Below are 19719 nucleotides of genomic sequence, written 5' to 3' on the forward strand. Positions count from 1 at the left end.
CGAATAATGTTTTCCATGTACTTGAACCACTGACTTTGGCTTGCTGTAATACATCCTGTGGCTCTCGAATTTATACATCTTCTTTAGAAATAGACATTAATTTTTAATTTTTTTGGTGACTTCATTAATTTTTAATTTGATGTTAAATAAAAAAATTTTATATTCAAATATAACACCTTAAACCTTACAAACCAAAACAGAATTAGATCTAAATATAAAAAATAAATTTAATATTTTATTCTAGTTTATATTATATGAAAAGTACATCTTATTTCAAACACGTAATGATTTTTTTTTATATAAAATATGTTTAGAGTATTACTAGTATAACTGAGTATGACTTGCTTAAATTATACATTATTTTGAATAAATATTATTTATTTTAATTTTTTATTACAAATAATTTTTATTTTTTTATTTTTTATTCCAAAATTAGTTAGATATACAGTTTAAAATATCAACTTAATTATTTAAATTGTTCAAATATTTAATTTTTAATTTAAAATTAAAAATAATTATTTTAATTATTTTAAAAAATTATATTTAACAAAAAATAAATATGTCTCATTGTCTATAAAAAATTAATTAAAAAAATCATTTACTTCTAAAAATTTGTAAAAATTATATATTAGTGTATTCACATTATTTTTTTTATTGGGTATCAATAACAAATGTTAATAATAGTGTATCAACACCTGTGAACTTAGATTATAATATATATAATCCAATCACTTAATATTTTTTTATGAAAATATGTAATTATTAATTAATTATTTATTTGAAAGAAAAAGTTACATGCATGATGTAATTGTGCTCTTTATAATCTTTAATTTATATTGATAGTAATTATTTATATAGGTGGATGAATATTAAGAAGAGAAAAAGTACACAGAAATCTGAAAGTGGATCCTCTCTAATAAAAAAAAATTAGATGGTGTCCAATGTAAAATCTCACATTTCATTGCTCTCTCTTTTCTATTTAATTTTGGTCCCACTTATAAAATTACACTTTATTCTCTCAAGTATTAAAAAAATGGAAAGGATCCATTCCCATTTATATCTATATCTATATTTATAATTTCTTATGTCGATTTATTATACCAAGAAGCATATACTTATTGTTGAAGAGTAGATAAAACATACTTGCTTAACATTTAGTTAATAATAATACTGAAATTTAAAGGAGTACATAATACTAAGTAATTACATATATTATGACTGTATGTAAACACTCTTAACATGGTTCTCATTATTTAATTTAAGGAGGATGATGCATATATAGTTGATTGATTGAGAAGGATCAACGTCTCTTAGAAGCAGGCTCTTTCTGGGAGTTGAAATAAACTGTAGCCACCGGAAGTCCTAAATTGAATTGTCTGGCAAAATAGCGAGTGTTGAAGTTCGCGCGTGTAGCTGGTTGTTCCACTCCTCCCAAAACTCCCTTCTGCTCAAACAATATCAGTATGTATCGGTGAATTCCCACAGGTGGCCGAGGTCCCATATAAGCTACTATCTCCTTTCCTGAGTCACATGCATGCTTGCCATGAACTCATACATGTATTTTTTTCGGGATATATATATATAATAAACATGCATGCCACCATTAATTCAACCTAAATAAATAAAGATAGCTAAATTTTGGAGCAAGTTGATCTACAATTTGTTTACAGGACATATATTTTAATTATTATATATGAATAATTAGTATAGAGACTTTAGCAATATGATGAGGATGACTACTGTAATTGGTGACATGGAAGTCTAGGTTTCTACGTGTCATTACTTTGAGTGAGAATACTCTATTAATAAACACGCGTCATCTAATTTGTACATTTAAAATAAAATTAAAAAATATATTAAAATTTGAGTTTATGACATAGATATAACAGGAGGACTATTTGGTGGATTGAAATATCTAGAACATATTAAAAAAATTTTTATGTTCTAAATTATTCATGTTAATGATTTGAAAGAGAAAAAGTGAAAATTGAAAGGAAAAAAATAAATTTTTTATTTTAAAAATTTTAAATAAATTAAATTAAAAAATAAAAAATATTTTATAATTAATTTTATGTATTTTTATTATAATTAATTACTGTTAATATTAAACTAATAAAAAATACTTTATGTAAAACATGACTAATATCTAAGTTGATGAGGAGGAAAACAAACAAAATAAGAGAAAAAACATGCTGGCTAAGGTTGATTATATTAAATTTGTGTTGGTTACAATGAATGATACCTTGGTTGGGATTTGCACCGCCAGGAATGTCAACAACGACCCTGTAAATTGCAAATTAAAGAGCGTAAAGAGGAGGAGTACAGTTAAGGACAAAAAGAGGAGGAAGAGTACAGTTAAGGGCAAAGAAAGAGCAGAGAGTAGTAGAAAGGTACCCACCAATGAAGCCACTCGCGCATGGTTGGTTCACTAGGACTTGGTGCATCTGGATCAGTCATAACCTATGAATGGGTTGAAATAGAAATAAAAGTGAGTTGAAAATAATAATTTAATTTAGCATGCATGGTAATTAATTAACGAGAGACCACTGACGAGGGTGTAGAGGCTGTGAATGTTGCCGCCGGTGAGAGTAACCTTGGGTGGGTTTGTAGCCATGGAAGGCTTGATGTCGCAACCATTGGTCACGTGCTTTGAGCCGTAGTAGACAGACATCCCTACAGATGGAACGAACATGTCTATCACGTCTCCAATCACCCGCCCTACTACCAGAGGATCAACCGAAGCTCCCATCATGCACATACACTATATTATTATAACTGTCAATTTGTGTGTGATTTTCATATGACCCACAGGCATGAGGTTTTATATAGACATCATATGTGACTCCAATTAGGAGAGGAATTAAGTAATAACTAGTGAATAGTGATGATGATGACTCAATAATTTAGTTATTTATGTATTATTTTGAAATTAAAACTTAGGACGTACTCAAATAAATATGGAGAAGTAAACAAAATACTCGTAAAATTTACTGAAAACAAAGTAACATTAATCATTTTATAACAATAATTTAAATTTTAATGCACACAAGTAATACAAAAATTAAATTAGAAATATCTAGTAGGTAGCCACTTCTCATCTTTAATGCAATGAAAACCACGGTTCATGCATGAGGGTAATGTCATCAGGAAATCATCTAGGGTAGGAAAGGGATGACACGTGTGAGAAGAGGCCCCACCTATTTGTACTATTGTGCCACATGGACTGATCAGAGCCATCCAAAGAACACACTAGGCACAAGAGTTCTGATGCATACATCAGCCATCACTCATTCATGCACCTCAATAGAAGCACTAGAGGGAGGTAGCTACAAGGATCCATAATTCCTGTTTGGTGGAGTCTACAAGAGAGAATCAAGGGGCAGTGAGAACAGAGAGAGCAGCAGTAAGGCACAAATTGCAATGTTGGATTCTCCACTAAATTATTTTTCTAATTCTATAATTCAATAACAAAAGGATTTAAATGACTAATAGTTTTCTAATTAATGCACTCTTTTTTGGTTTTTTTTTTAAATAATTTTTTTCTCCTATCTTAGTTACATATTAACTATAAATTAAAATAATTAACTATGTAATATATTACTCAAATTATAACTCTTTTTCAACTCTTATTACCTAGATTTAATTAGAGAATTTTTTTAGTTAATAATTAGTTAATAAAAAATCAAAGTGTAATTTTTTTTAACTCAACAATCAAAAACAAAAAATTAAAAAAGATTTAAATGTTTTTTTTTTAACAAAGGAAGCTCAACGCAATAGAGTGGAGCAAGTAAAAAGTATAAAACACAACTAAAAACACAAGACAATGAACACAGTAAAAGAAGTATAATCCGTTGTACACTTCCGGCATAGCCATCAACAACCAAAAGAATCAACACCATACCACCCTCTGTAGCTCAAAAACGACCTATTTATAATTCCATCAACAGTTGTCTCTGATTTCTGGAATACTCTGTTATTCCGTTCCAACTAAATATTTCAAATAATCACAAAGAAACCTATCAGCCACTTCTTATGCTCAATGTTACGACCAGACACTCTAGTCCAACTCTCAAAAAGCCCTTTGACAGTCCCCGGAATAACCCAAACTCTATCAGCACACGTCAACCAAGCGCATCACACCTGCCACGTAAACTCACATCCAAGAAATAAATGATGTAGAAATTCTACATCCTTTTGCATAAAACACAAATATTATCACTATGATGAATAATCTCTAGCCTACTCAACCTCTCTTTAGTGTTAACCCTGCCTACTAAGACAAACCATGCAAATAGTTCAACTCTTGGAGGAACCAATCCTCTCCATATGGTACTAGTGAAGTTGTAGCTTATGATTTCCTCCGAGATAGTCTCTTTCTCCAATACCTGCAAAAATGAGTTAGTAGAAAAATACCTGTTTTGTCAAATTTCTATATAAATGTATCCTCTCTATTAGACGAAAGTCTAACTAGTCTTAATCGGTCATGAAGTTAATTGAGAAGCTCTAACTCCTATTGGAATAAATCTCTCCTCCACTGAAAGTTCCAAACTCACTCTAACCCATCCCAAAACCCACAGTCCCCTATGACAGAGCCTCGAAAAACTTACTTTTAGGGAGTCACTTTGTAACCAATCATTCTCCCAAAATCGAATATGTCTTCCATTTTTCACTTCCATAGACAGACCACTGATAATCTTATCTCTCACCTATTGCTCCTGAATATTAAGCTGGCAGATATCTTTCCATGGGACACCTCTTGTCGGTAATGGCTGTTTAGATAACATTATACTTGGGTTCAACTGGTTACAAGAACATACAACCTTCTTCCACAGCAGGTAGTCCTCTTTAGAAAAGCGCCACCACCACTTGAACAGAAGCGATGTGTTTCTGATCAATGCATCACCCACCCCTAAACCCCTTAGTTTTTTCGGAGCTTGCACCACCTCCCATTTCACAAGTGGTATACCGTTGTTCCCATCTTCTTTACTCCATAAGAACATCCTCTGTAACCCAATTAGTCTTTCTGCCACCGACTTTGGCATCTTATACAAGCTAAGATAGTAAATCGGTAAGCTATTAAAAATAGATTTTATAAGAACCAGCTTGCTAGCTTTGTTGAGAGACTTCGCTTTCCATAAGCTGAGCTTATCTTCCACCTTATCTATGATCGGTTTCCAGGTCTCCACCAACTGAGGCTTTGTGCCTAGAGGGATTCCTAAGTACCTGACAGGTAAAGCAACTTTTGTACATCCCAACAAGCCACACATATTCGTTACCCATTCCTGCTCACAGTTAATCAAAATCAAGTTCGATTTATCAAAGTTAATACTCAAGCAAGATATCAACTCAAAACAACGCAGAAGCCTTTTATAATTCATGACTATCTCCATTTTCTGTGGACAAAATAAAATTGTATCATCTGCAAACTAGAGATGTGACAACTCTATGTTGTCCCTTCCAACCAGTACTAGAGAGATGCGTCCATTTCTGACTACCTCACCTACCATCTGTGCAAGACGTCAACAACCAGAACAAACAGAAAGGGTGAAAGAGGATCTCCTTGTCTAAGACCTCTCTCCATTCTGAAAGGCTTGGATGGTGACCCATTTATCAACACCGACATAGACGCTGTAGTCACGCATTCCTTTATGTCCTCCATCTAAGACTAAATCCCATCTTTTGTAGCACAATATACATAAAGCTCCATCTTACTGTCATATGCTCTCTGAAAGTCTAACTTGATAATTGTCACCTTCTTCTTGCACAATTTCAGCCATTAGACCGTCTCACAAGCAATAAGAGTACCATAATGTATTTTCTGACCCTTCACAAATGCAGATCGAGTCTCTCTCACTAAACTTGGCATCACTACTTGCATTCTTCTCACCAACACTTTCAATATCACCTTATACACACAACCAGTCATACTAATCGGTCGAAGATATTTTATTTCCTTGACTCCCACAAATTTTTTAGCTAGCGCCACCCATGTTATATTAGAATCCGTTGGTAACCTCGCACTTTGGAAGAAGCCCAACACAGTTGAAGTAATCTCCTGGCCAATCCCTCCCCAACATTTCTTTATGAAGTTCATATTATATCCATCACTACCTGGCACTTTACTGAACTCACAGTCCTAAACTGCCTGTCGTATTTCGTCAGGCGATGGCATCACCTCTAACCTTGCTACCTCTTTTTCATCAATTTGTTTTACCAACCCATCATGGAACCCAATCATAGGAGAATATTCCTGCCGATATAGTTCCTTACAAAACCCTTTGATCGCAATCTTTATTCTGGCCTGATTCTGCACCAACCTTCCATTAATTAACAGGGAGTCGATTTGGTTGTTCCTCCTTCTAGCTGACACCAAGTTATTAAAGTACCTTGTGTTCTTGTCCATGTCTCTAGCATATTGAGATTAAGACATCTGCTTCCAATGAATCTCCTTTTTAGTATACCACTTTGCACAGTAAGTCACAAGAGCCTTCCGCCTAGCCTCCACCATCCCATCATAATTACCAGCACTAACCATATCCTCTTTCTCCAATTTCTTTATCCTATTGTCCATGTCCCCAAAGTTGTCCTTATGCCATTTTATCAGCGGTACCGTCAAGGCCTTCAGCTTATTAGTGAACTGATCATCCCCTAAATTCCTCCATTCATCCTTCACTATCCTCAGAAATCATTTATGAGTAAACCAGGAATCCGAGATTCGAAAAGGTCTAGGGCCAGAGTTACCCTTGTATCTTCTAAGATCAACGGGCAATGATCTGACAGACCTCTAGGTCCCCCTTTCAACGGAGTTTCTGGAAACTCCTCTAGCCAGTCTAAAATGACAAGGATCCTATCAATGTGACTACAAGATCGACCTCGAAACCATGTGAACTTCCGATCTGATAGTGCTAAATCTACTAGTTGTAAATCTTGCACCCAATCCATAAAGTCTTTTGTAGATGCCGGCAAACTAGCAGCGCCTTTCCTTTTCTCTAACCGTAGTATCTCATTAAAATCACCTATGAAGAAAAACAAAACCTGACATAAGCCCACAATATAGCTCAACTCTCCTCACATCACCAATTTTTCATTCTACCCTTGAGCTCCATACACCAAACAGAATACATAGTAAAAGTTATTTTTTGTCAGCAAACCATCAATGCACAGCCATCCATCGCCTTTATAGCAATTCGAACGTTTAAACAACAAATCATTCCACATTAACAATAAACCTTCAGAGGCACCTGCTGATTCTATATAATCCCAGACCATAGTGTCACAACCCCACAATCATACTACATCAAACTTAGTCACAACCTCTCACTTAGTTTCAATAAGTCCTAACATATCTAACCTATATTTTTTCTTCAACTCTTTCACCATATTCAACTTCCCAGCCCCTCCTAAACCTCTAACATTCCAACAACTATAAATCATTTTAATAAAGTTTTACACACCTTGGTTTGTTTTTTGGGCTTGCGCCTCCTGGCTTTCTCCTTCTGTTTTGCCATCCTTCTTTTTGCCGCAATAACTTCGTTCTAACTTTGTAAAATTGCTATAATGTCTGCATCTTCATCATACAAAACCGCACTAGACTCCTCTACCAACGGCCATGTTTTTTTATTGTCATTTAACTATTCTTCTCTCGTCAGCCTCCGATCAAGACTTTGAGTTGTATCCTCCATTTCAGTTTCTGATCCAGCATCCTCTGTAACCAGCTGTTTGAAAGTTTCATTTCCCACATCTTCCTCTTCACCTCATATCCATGACATATTAATCTCTATTACATGGCCTTTTATTCGTTGATCTTTCTGCATAGTAATAATGCCTTCATTCCCACGGTCCCATCTTGCACCTCCGGTTCCTCCCCACGTTCAGCCCCTTCCACCACAGTTCTCCGTGTTAGGCTCTCAGCGTGAAACTCCTTCGGAGGTTGGCCATCGTTCAGTGCTCTCCAGGCTTCTCGATCTGCCACGCCACTCCACCGCACTTAGGAACACGCAACAAAATCCCCAGCCGCAGCATGAACCTATCTGCAAACCTCTGCACATAGGAGAGCGAGTGTTGATCTGCCTAACCCTTCACCAATCAAGCATGGGCCCGCCTGCTTTGACCCGATTCTGCCAGAAGGTTCCTGACCCGGCCTAGCATGCTTGGTGGTTGCTACTGATTTCCACCCAATGGCCCATCTCCTCTCAATAGTCCCCCATTCTTGCATAGGCCCACAAGCTTCATGGCCCAAAGTATACTTGGCCTTATATGCTTGTTAGCCTCTTTATTGTTTGAACCGTGGCCTATATAATTCCCACCTTGTGACTTATTCTCCACATGTTTGGGCCCACCTTCCTTCTCAAAGAGCTCCTCAGTAACTGTTCTTTCCGAGTCAATCTTCCCCCTCATCAAATCCCTTACAATTTTCTCCCTCATAAATTCCATTAATTTTCAACGAAGTAGTTTTTCGTTGCACATAATTCGGAATTAAATTATTTTGATTGCACTCATTCAAAAATATATCTCGTGTTACTATTCTACCTTTGTCATCAACGTCGCCTATAGCCCATGGCGTGATTAGCTCATCCGTCAGATCCCAAGTCGCCACCTTCAACAAAATTCTATTGGCAACTGAACTAGAGCTTCCACACGTTGACATATTGCTTGTATCTTCCAACGAATATTTCTCTCCATATACCTCACGTCCCACCTCTTTTACAAAGACATCGAAACCACTAGTGCCTACTGTAATATGAATCCATTCATGAATCACGTCAAAAACACATGTATCAATTAATACTCGGCCAGCACTGAACGATAAAGCGGGCTTTGTTACCTCATCACACTTGACTACTTCCCCCCATAGACCCCCTATTTTATTGAACGTCTCCCTTGATCACACATGTAAAGGCACTCCATAACATTCTAACCATACTCTTCTAGTCTCACTACATTCCGATTCCTCCCATCTCCATACATTTTGAAAGAATTGTAAGAGACTATTCATTTGAAAGTAAATGATTCCTCCACATTCTTCACAATATCGAAAACTAATAGAGCTTTGTACGCTCCAATCTCTCTAACTTCAACAACTTGAGGGAGATTCTTACTGATCGCTCTCTGTAACAATTTAAAGTTGATGGCCGGCGTCGTTTCTCCTACTAAACTCCTCAACAACCAATCAAAATTATCTTTTGTTACTGGGACTTCAACCTTCTTCGTCCAACCATTCCCATGCGGGTCTTTGACAAATGTAACCTTTTTTGTTTCTTCCACTCTTGCAAGATCTTCGCCTTTCTGAGGTTTCCTATTCTCCACATCAGTTCGTACAATGTCTTCCTCATGCATCCATGTGTTCTTCCCCTCCATTACTCTTCTATACTTAGCCTCACCTACAGAGATTCTCTTCCCCCTTAAAATAATAGGGTAAAGTATACTTTTTGTCCCTGAAGTTTACTAAAAGTTTCAAAATTACCCCTAAGTTTCAATTTGTTTCAATTTTATCCCAAAAGTTTTTGATTTGCATCAATTTTATCCCTGAACGTTAACAGCGTTGAAATCACTAACAGACGTTAGTGACGTGGCAATAAAGGAGTTCTATGTGGCAACTATGTGTGTGAGTCATTTCTAAAACGTTTTTTAAAATAATTTTTAATTTTTTGTTTAAAAATTTATATTACAAAAATGATATGGCTAAAAATCACAACCTCAAACCCTAAAATTAACTTCATTTACGTCTTCCTCTTCATCTTCTTCACTGTTTGTAAGAATAAGAAACCCTAACGAATGGCTTCCCAAGGCTCGGTATCATCACAAAAAAGCAGTCGGAGACGACGAACGCTTATATGCAACTGTGGTGAACCCCCTGTACTGAGATGGTCAAAGACACCAGAAAATCCCGGCCGGAGATTTTGGGGCTGTGTATACTTTGATGTTAGTTTTGAGTGCTTTTTATTTTGATGTCTTCATGAGTTTCTTCAAGTTCTTTTTTTTTTGTTTATGTTGCAGATTGGGAAGGAGTGCACATTTTTTTCCTGGGCAGATGGAGTTGCAGAGACAGAAGAGGCTGAGGTTGCAAGGTTGAAGATGAAGATTTCCACCTTGAAGACTAAATTAGTTTATGCTAAATGCAAACTGTTGGTGGCTGTTATTTTTGGTGTGTTGGGTTGGTTTATGGTGATTTTAATGGTTTATTTGTGGGTGAAGAATGGAACCCATTTGAGATTAGGGTATTAATGCGTTTGGGACAGCTGAAATTAGCAGAAGTAAGAATAGATTGACTGGTTGTAATCAGTTACAAAACTGTACTCAACTCGAAAACTTGTTAATATAGTTGTCCTTGAAGTTTAATTTATGTTTCAAAAATATCCCTGAAAGGATTAAAATAGTTTGGCACTAAAATTGGCATTAAGAACCTGTTGTGGCAGAGACAAACTCAAGTAATGAGGGATAATTTCAGCAGTGCACTAAAATAAATTTGCATGAAGGAATCCATCACATTAGTCATTATCAAAATAACATAAGTTGTTAATCAACATAATCTCTAGTTAACATAAGCCATAACCAAAGTAAAAACTTAATTACATAAGTCCTAAGCAAAATAATTCAGCAACAAAGGAAGAATTGGAGTCATAAGTCATAAGTCATAATACAAAATGCCAACATTTTTCAATCTTCCAAAATAAACACCAAACACAAGATGTGACACAACTAAGACCCTGTGAGAGCACTCTGAGTCTGACTCCCTTGTGATGAGGGTTGTCCCTGTGCAGTTGAAGTAGAGTTGCTCCTAAGAATTCTAGTTGGTCTTGGTGGCTGAAATTTTTTGTGTGCATTTGGTTGGGTATTAGGCCTTGCTGCAACACTGGCCAACCTGGTACTCTTATGCACTGAGCCAGTAGATCCAGCATTCCTTGCAGTGCTGTGCTGGACTGGTGATGTTGTAGCAGTTCCAGCATTATTGTTTTGGGCTGGCGATGCTGAGGATGGGGCAGCAGTTGTTTCCTATGATGGACATGAACAAAAAACAGCAACAAGTTACAGTTATAAAGAGGTAAACAGCATAAGAAACAGTGTTATGTATAAAACTATATTTACTAGACAAGTACTCACGTTTGGCCTTCTAAGAGGGTAGCCTCGCTTGTTGTGACCCAATTTCAGACAACGAGAGCATTTTTGTTGTAACCCCAGCCTAGATGTGCTTGGGCCCTGTGGTTCTTCACCCTCCCCCCTTGCTCTTTTCTTCTTAGGCCTCCCAATTGGCACTCTATGTGGTGGAGGCATCACATCTGGGTGGGTAGTTCTCTCCCACATTGTATGTCCATTACAAGGGTTAATCATGGGGGTATAACAAGCCACATAAGCAGCTTTAGTGTAACAGCTTGAAACATATTTTCGAATATCATCCTTAGCACAATTAATTGCACTAATTGCATGCGGACAAGGTAAACCTGTCATTTGAAACTTTCTACAAGTACACTCTTTCTTCAGAAGATCCACTACAAATTTGTCCCTGCCTCTTATGACTTCAAATTTTGAAATACCGGCAGCAACCGGAAACCACCACCTAGAAGCATCTATTTCCTTTTGTAACTTAAGCTTAATCCTAGGAAGAATATCATCCTTATACTTCTCAATAAGTACCCTATTTTCAGCCCATCTCTTCATCAAATAAACTCTAATATCTTCTAGCATTGTCAATATTGGTTTTTCCCTTGATTTAACAATTGCAGAGTTAAAGCTTTCACACATATTATTGACAAAAGCGTCACATTTAGGATAGAATTCAAACCTTGATTTAGTCCAATACTTTGGACGAATTCCTATCAAGTGTCGATAAGCACCCTCACTAATGGCTCGGATTTCCATCAACTCCTTTTCCCATGCTGCTAGATATGTACATTTTGCAGCTCTCCACATCCTTTTCTTAAGATTCAGCCCTGGAAATTTTTTTTTTTGAAGTTGGCATAAAGGTGTCTCACACAGAATCTGTGATCAACACCTGGAAGTAATTCATCAAACGTTGGCACCAGGTCCTGTTGGTGCAAAGTGCACAATTTTAATATAATGATCAAATAATTAGTTTAGTGCAGAAGCCACATGACTAACTAATTCACAGCAATTTATAACTATATATAAAAGAACATTACAAGAACATTAACATATAGTGCAGCTCTCCACATGACTAGCTAATTCACAGCAATTTATAACAGCAACATATAACTAATTATATGTTGAACATTACAAGAACAGCAAGATATAGTGCAGAAGCCACATGACTAACTAATTAACAGCAATTTATAACTAATTATAAAAGAACATTACAAGAACATTAACATATAGGTACAGCAATTTATAACTAATTATAAAAGAACATTACAATTACATTAACATATAGTGCAGAAGCCACATGACTAGCTAATTCACAGCAATTTATAACTAATTATAAAAGTCAATTACAAGAACATTAACATATAGGTACAGCAATTACTAACTAATTATAAAAGAACATTACAATTACATTAACATATAGTGCAGAAGCCACATGACTAGCTAATTCACAGCAATTTATAACTAATTATAAAAGTCAATTACAAGAACATTAACATATAGGTACAGCAATTACTAACTAATTATAAAAGAACATTACATATAGTGCATAAGCCACATGACTAGCTAATTATAAGAACAATAACATTAACATTAACTAATTATAACTAGACATAAAAATATAGTGCAAAATCTTAATTACACTAAAATACAGGTTACTAAATTACCTTTTGTTGGTCAGACATGAACGTGCTACGTAATAATTTATCCGCTCCTATATCATCAATTAGGTTTGAGAGGAACCACGTCCATGAATCTTTTGTCTCAGCCTCCACGACCGCATATGCTATAGGTAGCATCTGGTCATTCGGATCCCACCCCAAAGCAACCAATAGCCATCCTCCATATGGTGTCTTCAAAAAGCAACCATCAAGCCCTATCATAGGCCTACACTTCATGAAACTCTCCTTGCAAGCCTTTAAGCAAATATAAATCCTATGAAATCGTGGACTTAAGTCGACTGTTGTATCGGGGTGCTCAGTTTGGGCTGCTGGAGGTAATTGAACATGCAGCTTCACAGATGAACCAGGATTGGTGCGCAGCAACTCATGGCAATAGTCGTAAAGTCTTCTATACTGCTCCCTAAAAGTTCCATTAATGTCAACCAGTGCAATCTGCTTGGCCCGAAATGCCTTTGCTCTTGAAATCTGCACATTCCACTTCCTAAGAGTCCTACTTTGTATGGTGCCCAGCTTCAACTTCGGATTCTCTTCTACTTTTCTCCTGAAGACCTTCGCCAGCCACTTCGACTTCATCACTTTTATGTCAAATACAGTATTACAAGAATGATGATCATTAACTGTTCTTAGCTGCCAACTATCTTCATTGGCCATCTTCACTGCATATGCAAACCATTCACAACCATCTCCACACTTAGCCCTCACCCGGACATTGTCCACCACTGGAAATTTTATGTTTCTCCCAGTATGAACAGCATATGATGTCACAGCTTCCTTGAACTCCTCTCTTGTTGCATAGAGAGTTCCAGCCTCCCACTTATACTTACTCATATCCTTCAACTCCTTGTGAACGGGAAATTTCTTCTTGCTGGCTTCATCATCCTCACTCGATACCTCCTCTAATTCATCACTGTTCAATCCTTCATCATCGCTTAAACGAGAGCTCTTTCTCTTCCCAGCAGCCATCTTTTGAGTTTTCTTTAACTTCTCGACAGCACTCTTACTTTTCTTAGACTTTCTTATATCTTGGTGCATCTCCCCAAGAGTTATATCAACATCAAATAAACCATCATCACCACAATAATCATCTTCACTATCACTAAAATGCAGATCAGAATCAGCCTCATAATCTGGGTCATCAGTGTCATCCTCTTCTTCACTATTGTCCCCATCACCAATATTCTGTAGCACTTCTTCAGCAGATAAATGGGCATCAACTAATCCCTGCATTTGGGCCTCCATATCCACCCCTCCACCTTGGGCTTCTGCTTGAATATTTTGGGCCTGTCTAATATCACTTGGCCCACTATCAGCATCCACACACTCCTCCTCAACAACTTTGCTGCCACCCCCAACATCTAAATAACCAATGTCGTAACAAAAATCATCAGGGATTGAGGCCTTATGCACCACATACAAATCAACTACCTTTTTTTCAACTCCTATATTTGCCATTTCCATTGCTTCTTCATCACCTTTCAACAACTTCAACCCTTCTAATCCTAATTCAGTATCTTTATACCACAGAACCCCAATGTTTTCAGCAATGTACCCAAGTTTTCCAACCACATCATAAGCTTCTATAACACTCCATCTATCTCTGTCACACCAGTCAACCGTTGTCACCTCACCATCAATATACTCATTTTTTCCCTTATCACTACAAAACCTACCCCTGTGATGAACTCTAACACTGAAATCATCCATCCTGCCGTTATAAAAAGATGTTCAGACCAAAGAACAGAGTAACTAATCATTAAAAAATATAGACCACCTCAAAGTTATATTTTTCACTAAAACAGAACAGAAATCCCTCAATCCCTCAATGCAATAGAATCCTAACAGCAATCAACAGTGATTAAAAAAAAACCCTAAATCCTAACCGTTCAGACATGCAGTAGCAAAATTGACTAGAATGGTGGCCTACCTCGTCAGAAACCTTAATCAGAATGGCGCTATCCACGTTTGAATGGTTGATGACTGAATGCTATCCCAGACTCCTCCCTCAGTCTCGACGGCGTCACAACATGCGCCGTCCTGCACGTCGCTGTGGCGGACTGTAGTTGACGGTGCGACGTCTAACCACCCACCAACCTTCCTCCTGTGACTCTGTTTCTCTAGCGATGTTCCTTACTGGCAAAGGGAAGACAAACGGGTTATGTTTGAAAAAGGATGCCAATTGGTTTACTTGGTATAACTCAGCCATGGGTATTTTGGGGGTTTCACATTTCTTGCCACATCACACACTATACTTTGCCATATCACTAACGTCTGTGAGTAATTTAAACGGCGTTAACTTAAAGGATAAAATTAAAACAAATTGAAACTTAGGGGTAATTTTGAAACTTTTAATAAACTTCAGGGACAAAAAGTATACTTTACCCAAAATAATATTATTCATTTTTGCTATAGCCTGTATCGCCCCTCCTTTCATCGTATATCGTACAAACGCAAATAGGTATACTTTTCCATCCTTCAGCTTTCGGGCTAGATAGATATCATTGATTCGCCCCATCCAATGGAATAAATGAAATAATTCCTTCTTCGAAAAATCTTGCCAAAAACAGAGAAAAAATCGTTTTCCAATCGTTGATACTCTTCTCGATTTCAAATCCTAAAATCCTTTATCTGTAAGTCCCTAGTTCTACCCCACTCAATGTTTCCCTCCCTCACACTCTCTCTCTCTCATCTTTCCAATCTGATTTAAATGTTATAGCCTTAGCATTATAATTAGGTCATAACCATAAATAATCCTAAAGTAATGGACATGTATATTATCATTTGAAAAAATAGTGAGCCTCTTATCCTCATTATAATGATTTACAAAAATATTATTTATTTATTAAAATTAATATTTAAAAATAATTATTATATATTTATATATAATTTGATAACTAAAGATTTGGATAAATAATCTAGTAATAAATTTATAAAAACAAGGAAGTTTTAAGGGGGTGAAGAGAATTTTTTTTCTATAAATTATATTTCACAAAATTATATTTTTCTTTTGCTACATGAAATGTCGAAGTGTCTTTTGCTTACCTCGGTTTTGTGTTCTTTTGTTACCGAAAAATATCTCATCAATTAAAGAAATAAATTCAACTTCATCAGGATGAGTTATATCTCAAAGAAATTTACCGAACAACAACAAAACGTAGAATGCTAATTAGAAAAAAGGAAAAAACATTGTAATATATGTATTTTTTTTTAAGAAAATAAATTATGGACGAAGAATTATTTTAACCTTTAATATTATTTTGGTTAAATTCTAATTTTATCTTTAATGTTTAAAATGTTATATTTTTATTCTAAATATTTTATTTTATTTTATAGTTGAAATTAATCTTTTTCTTACCAAAAAAGTTATTTTTTTATTTTATTTTTCTATTAATTTTGTCTATGACTATATAATTACAATTTTTACTCCTATATAAAAAAATAATAATAAAGAATTTTTTTAAGAAAATAAAATTAATTTTAGTCAGAGAAACACTACAAAAAGGTACTGGAATAGCGACCAAAAAAATTAGTTTCTATTGCGAACAATTTAGCGACCGATACAGAATTTTTAGGACCAAATCAATATTGGTCGCTAAATTACATTCAGCGACTGATTTTAGCGACTAATAAATTCGGTCGCTAATAGCAATCAAATTAGCAACCGATAAATTTTAAATATAACCAAAATAAAAATCGGTCACTAAAATGGGTCGCTATTTTTTATGTAGCGACCGGTTTAGCAACCAAAACAGAAATAATGTCTTTAGAACCGTTGGTGACAAAAGCGGTCGCTATTTTTATTTTAGCGACCGATTTTGCAACTAATAGTGAAATAGGGTGAACAATTGTTTGGTCGCTAATTCAGTCGCTAAATTGGTTGCTAATTGTTAATTTAGCGACTGATTTTAGTGACCAACATAATCGGTCACTAATAGCCACCGAATTAGCGACTGACTAGTTTTATACAACTAGAATATAAACGGTCGCTAAGATCAGTCGCTATTTTTTAATTTAGCGACCGAATTAGCAACCAAAACAAAAGAAAGAATGTCCTTGAGACTCTTGGTCACAAAATCGGAATTTAGCGACCGATTTTCAGGTAAATAGAATAGCGTGGTTGGTTACTAATTCAGTCGCTAAAATTATGGTCACTAAATCGGTCGCCAATTTTTAAATTAGCAACCAATTTTATAAATTAATCAGTCACAAAAGCGGTTGCTAAGTTAAAAAAATGATATTATCTAAATTACCCAACCTAATCCTAAGCCAGCCACACCATTCTCATCTCCTCCAATCTTCTACTCGTGTTGTCGTCTTTTTCGCCGCCGTCTTCTGCACGCTTCTCGCCACCGTCTCTTGAAGTCCCATCGACGACGTCTTCTCCGGTTGCGGCGCCATCTCTTGAGGTCTCCTCGTTGTCTTCTTCCTCCCACGAAAATCGTCGCCTCCTAGGGGTGTTCATGGATCGGATCGTATCCGCAGATCCGCGGTAAATATCCGCATCCGATCCAAAAATTGTGGATACGATCCGATCCGCAAATTGATCGGATCGGATCCAATCCGATCCACACCCTTTGCGGATCCGATCTGATCCGCACCCTTTGCGGATCAGATCGCGGATATCTGCTCTACATCTGCGTATCCGATCCGCGGATCCGCAGATCCGCACAATAATAATTAAAAATAAATAAATATATATGTTTGGTATTATATTTACTTGTTTGTATGTTTTAGTTAGTACTTATTATTCATATATTGTATTATTTTATTTTTGTTATTTAGAAAGAGTTTGATTAAAAATATTTTAGGAATAAATAAGTTTAAAAGTATAAAAGAAATATTTTTATTGAATTTTTTACATAGAAATATGATTAAAAAGAGAATGTTTAATTATGCGGATATATCCGATATCCGATCCGCACATTTGCGGATCGGATCGGATCTTGCACTAAAAAGCGCGGATATCATATCCGATCCGATCCGATGAAAATTGTGCGGATTGGATTGAATTTTCGGCCATATCCGATCCAATCCGATACGCGGACACCCCTACCGCCTTCTCCACCTGCTCCGGCCAGGTTCACACACACACACTCTGACTTTTTGAATTCTTTCTCTAATTATCGCTTTTTGTCGTTTGCATTGAGGCCAGCTCATGAAGGAAGAAGAAAATCAGACCTGTTTCAAAGAGGTAAATAAAAACGTTCTTTTTCTCAAATCAGATCTGTTTTCAAGTGTTTTTTTGTTCTTTGTTTTTTATTTCTTTGCTCTGATCTGATACTACAAGCCTTTCAAGAGAAAGAAATCAAGTGCTCCACACACACCTTGTCCTATTATATGAACCTCTCTCTCTCTCTTTCTCTAATACCGTCATAAAGGTCTTTCGATTAGGTTTCCGGGCACGGATCGTGGAACCTTCTCGAAGCTTCTTCCCTTTTACTGTTTTAATTTTGTAAAGGTAATTGCTTTTTTCTAATTTCTTTAGCTCGGTTATTTTATTTTGGTGTTGGTGAATTTATGGGAATTTTCGTTCTGTAATCAGCTTGATATGTAGTTTCGTTTTTTTTTTCTTCTAATTCCTTTCAGTTTGGTTTTTTTTCTTGGTGATTTAGACCTTGATTATTCCACCATGCCTTTTGTTCAATTATTTACATGTTGGCTGGCACAGTAAAATTATCACATGGAAAATAGGGAGTTAGAAATACTACTTGATAATTTGGGGATCACAAGAGAGATTGCAGGAGATTTCATACTGGATAATGTTGAGCACTATAAGAAGTTTTAATTAATCTCATTCGAGAGTCTTAACTACTTGTAATTGCATAAGTTATCATACCGGAAATATATTAATTTATGAATCACAAACTACTTGTAATTGTTCACTACATCTTATAAAAGAAGTTTGGTTTTAATTTATTGATGTCCATTATAAGAAGATTTCACTCATTTGGTGCTTGATCTGTTGTCATTAACAAATTTTGTTTTATGTTTTGTGGGGATATATTTATTTCCTTAACAAATTTTTTGGATTTAGGATAAATTTATTTTGTTTTTACTGTTAGAACCGGGCTTTATTATTTTAAGTTTACCTTCACCTACCGTGACTCATGCAATTTCAGACATTATTAAAGGGCATTACTCTCAGCCGTGACCTTCGTAGAAAAAGAATACCAGATGCTACTATAAAATTTTGGTGAAAAACGTTTGAAGTAGGTTTTAGAAAAACATTTAATCTTTGGTAGACTAAGAATTAGTTCTAAGTTTAAAAATTTTAATATATATCAATTTATAACTATTCTTACTTGTGTTGATTATCCAGAGCAAATATTAGTTTTTTCCTCCAGATCTTCATTGGGCTCGAAAAAATTTTGAGAAGCGATGCGATTTTACTAAAAAATTTGTTGGAAAAAACTCGTGCAAGTCGTGTCAAACCTCAATAGATAGGAGAGGTTGTGTGGGATGCTCTCTGTGCTTATTGAAATACTGATGCTAGATTTTTACGAAAGAGTGCGCAAGGCAAGTAGCGAATTTGAAACTGCTCTTCATATTATTGGCTCAATTTTCGTTACCTAACACAAAATTAATATGGTGATATTATAAAAAAATTTAGATCTTTTATAATAATTTTATACACTTTAACTGATAGTTGATACTCATAAGTTTTTTAATTTATATGTTTGATAAAAAAATTATTAAAGAGGATTTCAATACAATTAAAATTGTTTATAAAGACCCACAAATACAAGAATGAGATATGGATAGATAAAAAATTAAAGTATGTTAAAGTGAGTCTATATTAATCAAAATCCATCTTGTTCATATATACTATAGCTAGAGAATAATCCAAGTTACTTTTTGTGTTCCTACACTATTTCTCCATTACGAAATGTTCTCATTTGACACCTGTTCTTATAAATTTTGACAAAGTTTATTATTATATATG

General features: G+C 35.5%; 2 protein-coding genes across 3 annotated transcripts; both read right to left on the minus strand.

The window, feature by feature from the left end:
* Positions 1 to 1129: 1129 nt before the first annotated feature.
* E12A11 (PEBP (phosphatidylethanolamine-binding protein) family protein) lies at positions 1130 to 2851 on the minus strand. Its single transcript, XM_016335306.3, has 4 exons — positions 2552 to 2851; positions 2399 to 2460; positions 2243 to 2283; positions 1130 to 1521 (listed from the first exon to the last, which is right to left on the minus strand). Exons 1-4 carry the CDS (start codon positions 2756 to 2758, stop codon positions 1301 to 1303), a joined length of 531 nt encoding a protein of 176 aa, XP_016190792.1. The 5' UTR covers positions 2759 to 2851; the 3' UTR covers positions 1130 to 1300.
* A 9070-nt stretch (positions 2852 to 11921) lies between these two features.
* LOC148572637 (uncharacterized) lies at positions 11922 to 14828 on the minus strand. Of its 2 annotated transcripts, none has more exons than XM_088509956.1 (2): positions 12765 to 14570; positions 11922 to 12023 (listed from the first exon to the last, which is right to left on the minus strand). In XM_088509956.1, exons 1-2 carry the CDS (start codon positions 14481 to 14483, stop codon positions 11922 to 11924), a joined length of 1821 nt encoding a protein of 606 aa, XP_088366082.1. In that variant the 5' UTR covers positions 14484 to 14570. The 2 variants fall into 2 exon arrangements, with proteins under 2 accessions (XP_088366082.1, XP_088366083.1); XM_088509957.1 differs by lacking the exon at positions 11922 to 12023 and adding an exon at positions 14704 to 14828 and having other exon boundaries at positions 12756 to 14484.
* Positions 14829 to 19719: the final 4891 nt, after the last annotated feature.

The sequence above is a fragment of the Arachis ipaensis genome, chromosome B3 (assembly GCF_059453495.1).
Source record: "Arachis ipaensis isolate K30076 ecotype BB chromosome B3, ASM5945349v1, whole genome shotgun sequence".
Lineage (NCBI taxonomy): Eukaryota > Viridiplantae > Streptophyta > Magnoliopsida > Fabales > Fabaceae > Arachis > Arachis ipaensis.

Bases quoted from the DNA above. Each gene is read 5' to 3' on its own strand.
- LOC148572637 (XM_088509956.1), bottom strand. From the start codon at position 14,483: ATGGATGATTTCAGTGTTAGAGTTCATCACAGGGGTAGGTTTTGTAGT. The intron at 12,024-12,764 runs GTAATTTAGTAA...TTGCACCAACAG, and splicing joins TCATGTCTGACCAACAAAAG to GACCTGGTGCCAACGTTTGA.
- E12A11 (XM_016335306.3), bottom strand. From the start codon at position 2,758: ATGTGCATGATGGGAGCTTCGGTTGATCCTCTGGTAGTAGGGCGGGTG. The intron at 2,461-2,551 runs GTCAGTGGTCTC...ACCCATTCATAG, and splicing joins TTCACAGCCTCTACACCCTC to GTTATGACTGATCCAGATGC. The intron at 2,284-2,398 runs GTGGGTACCTTT...TGCAATTTACAG, and splicing joins ATGCGCGAGTGGCTTCATTG to GGTCGTTGTTGACATTCCTG.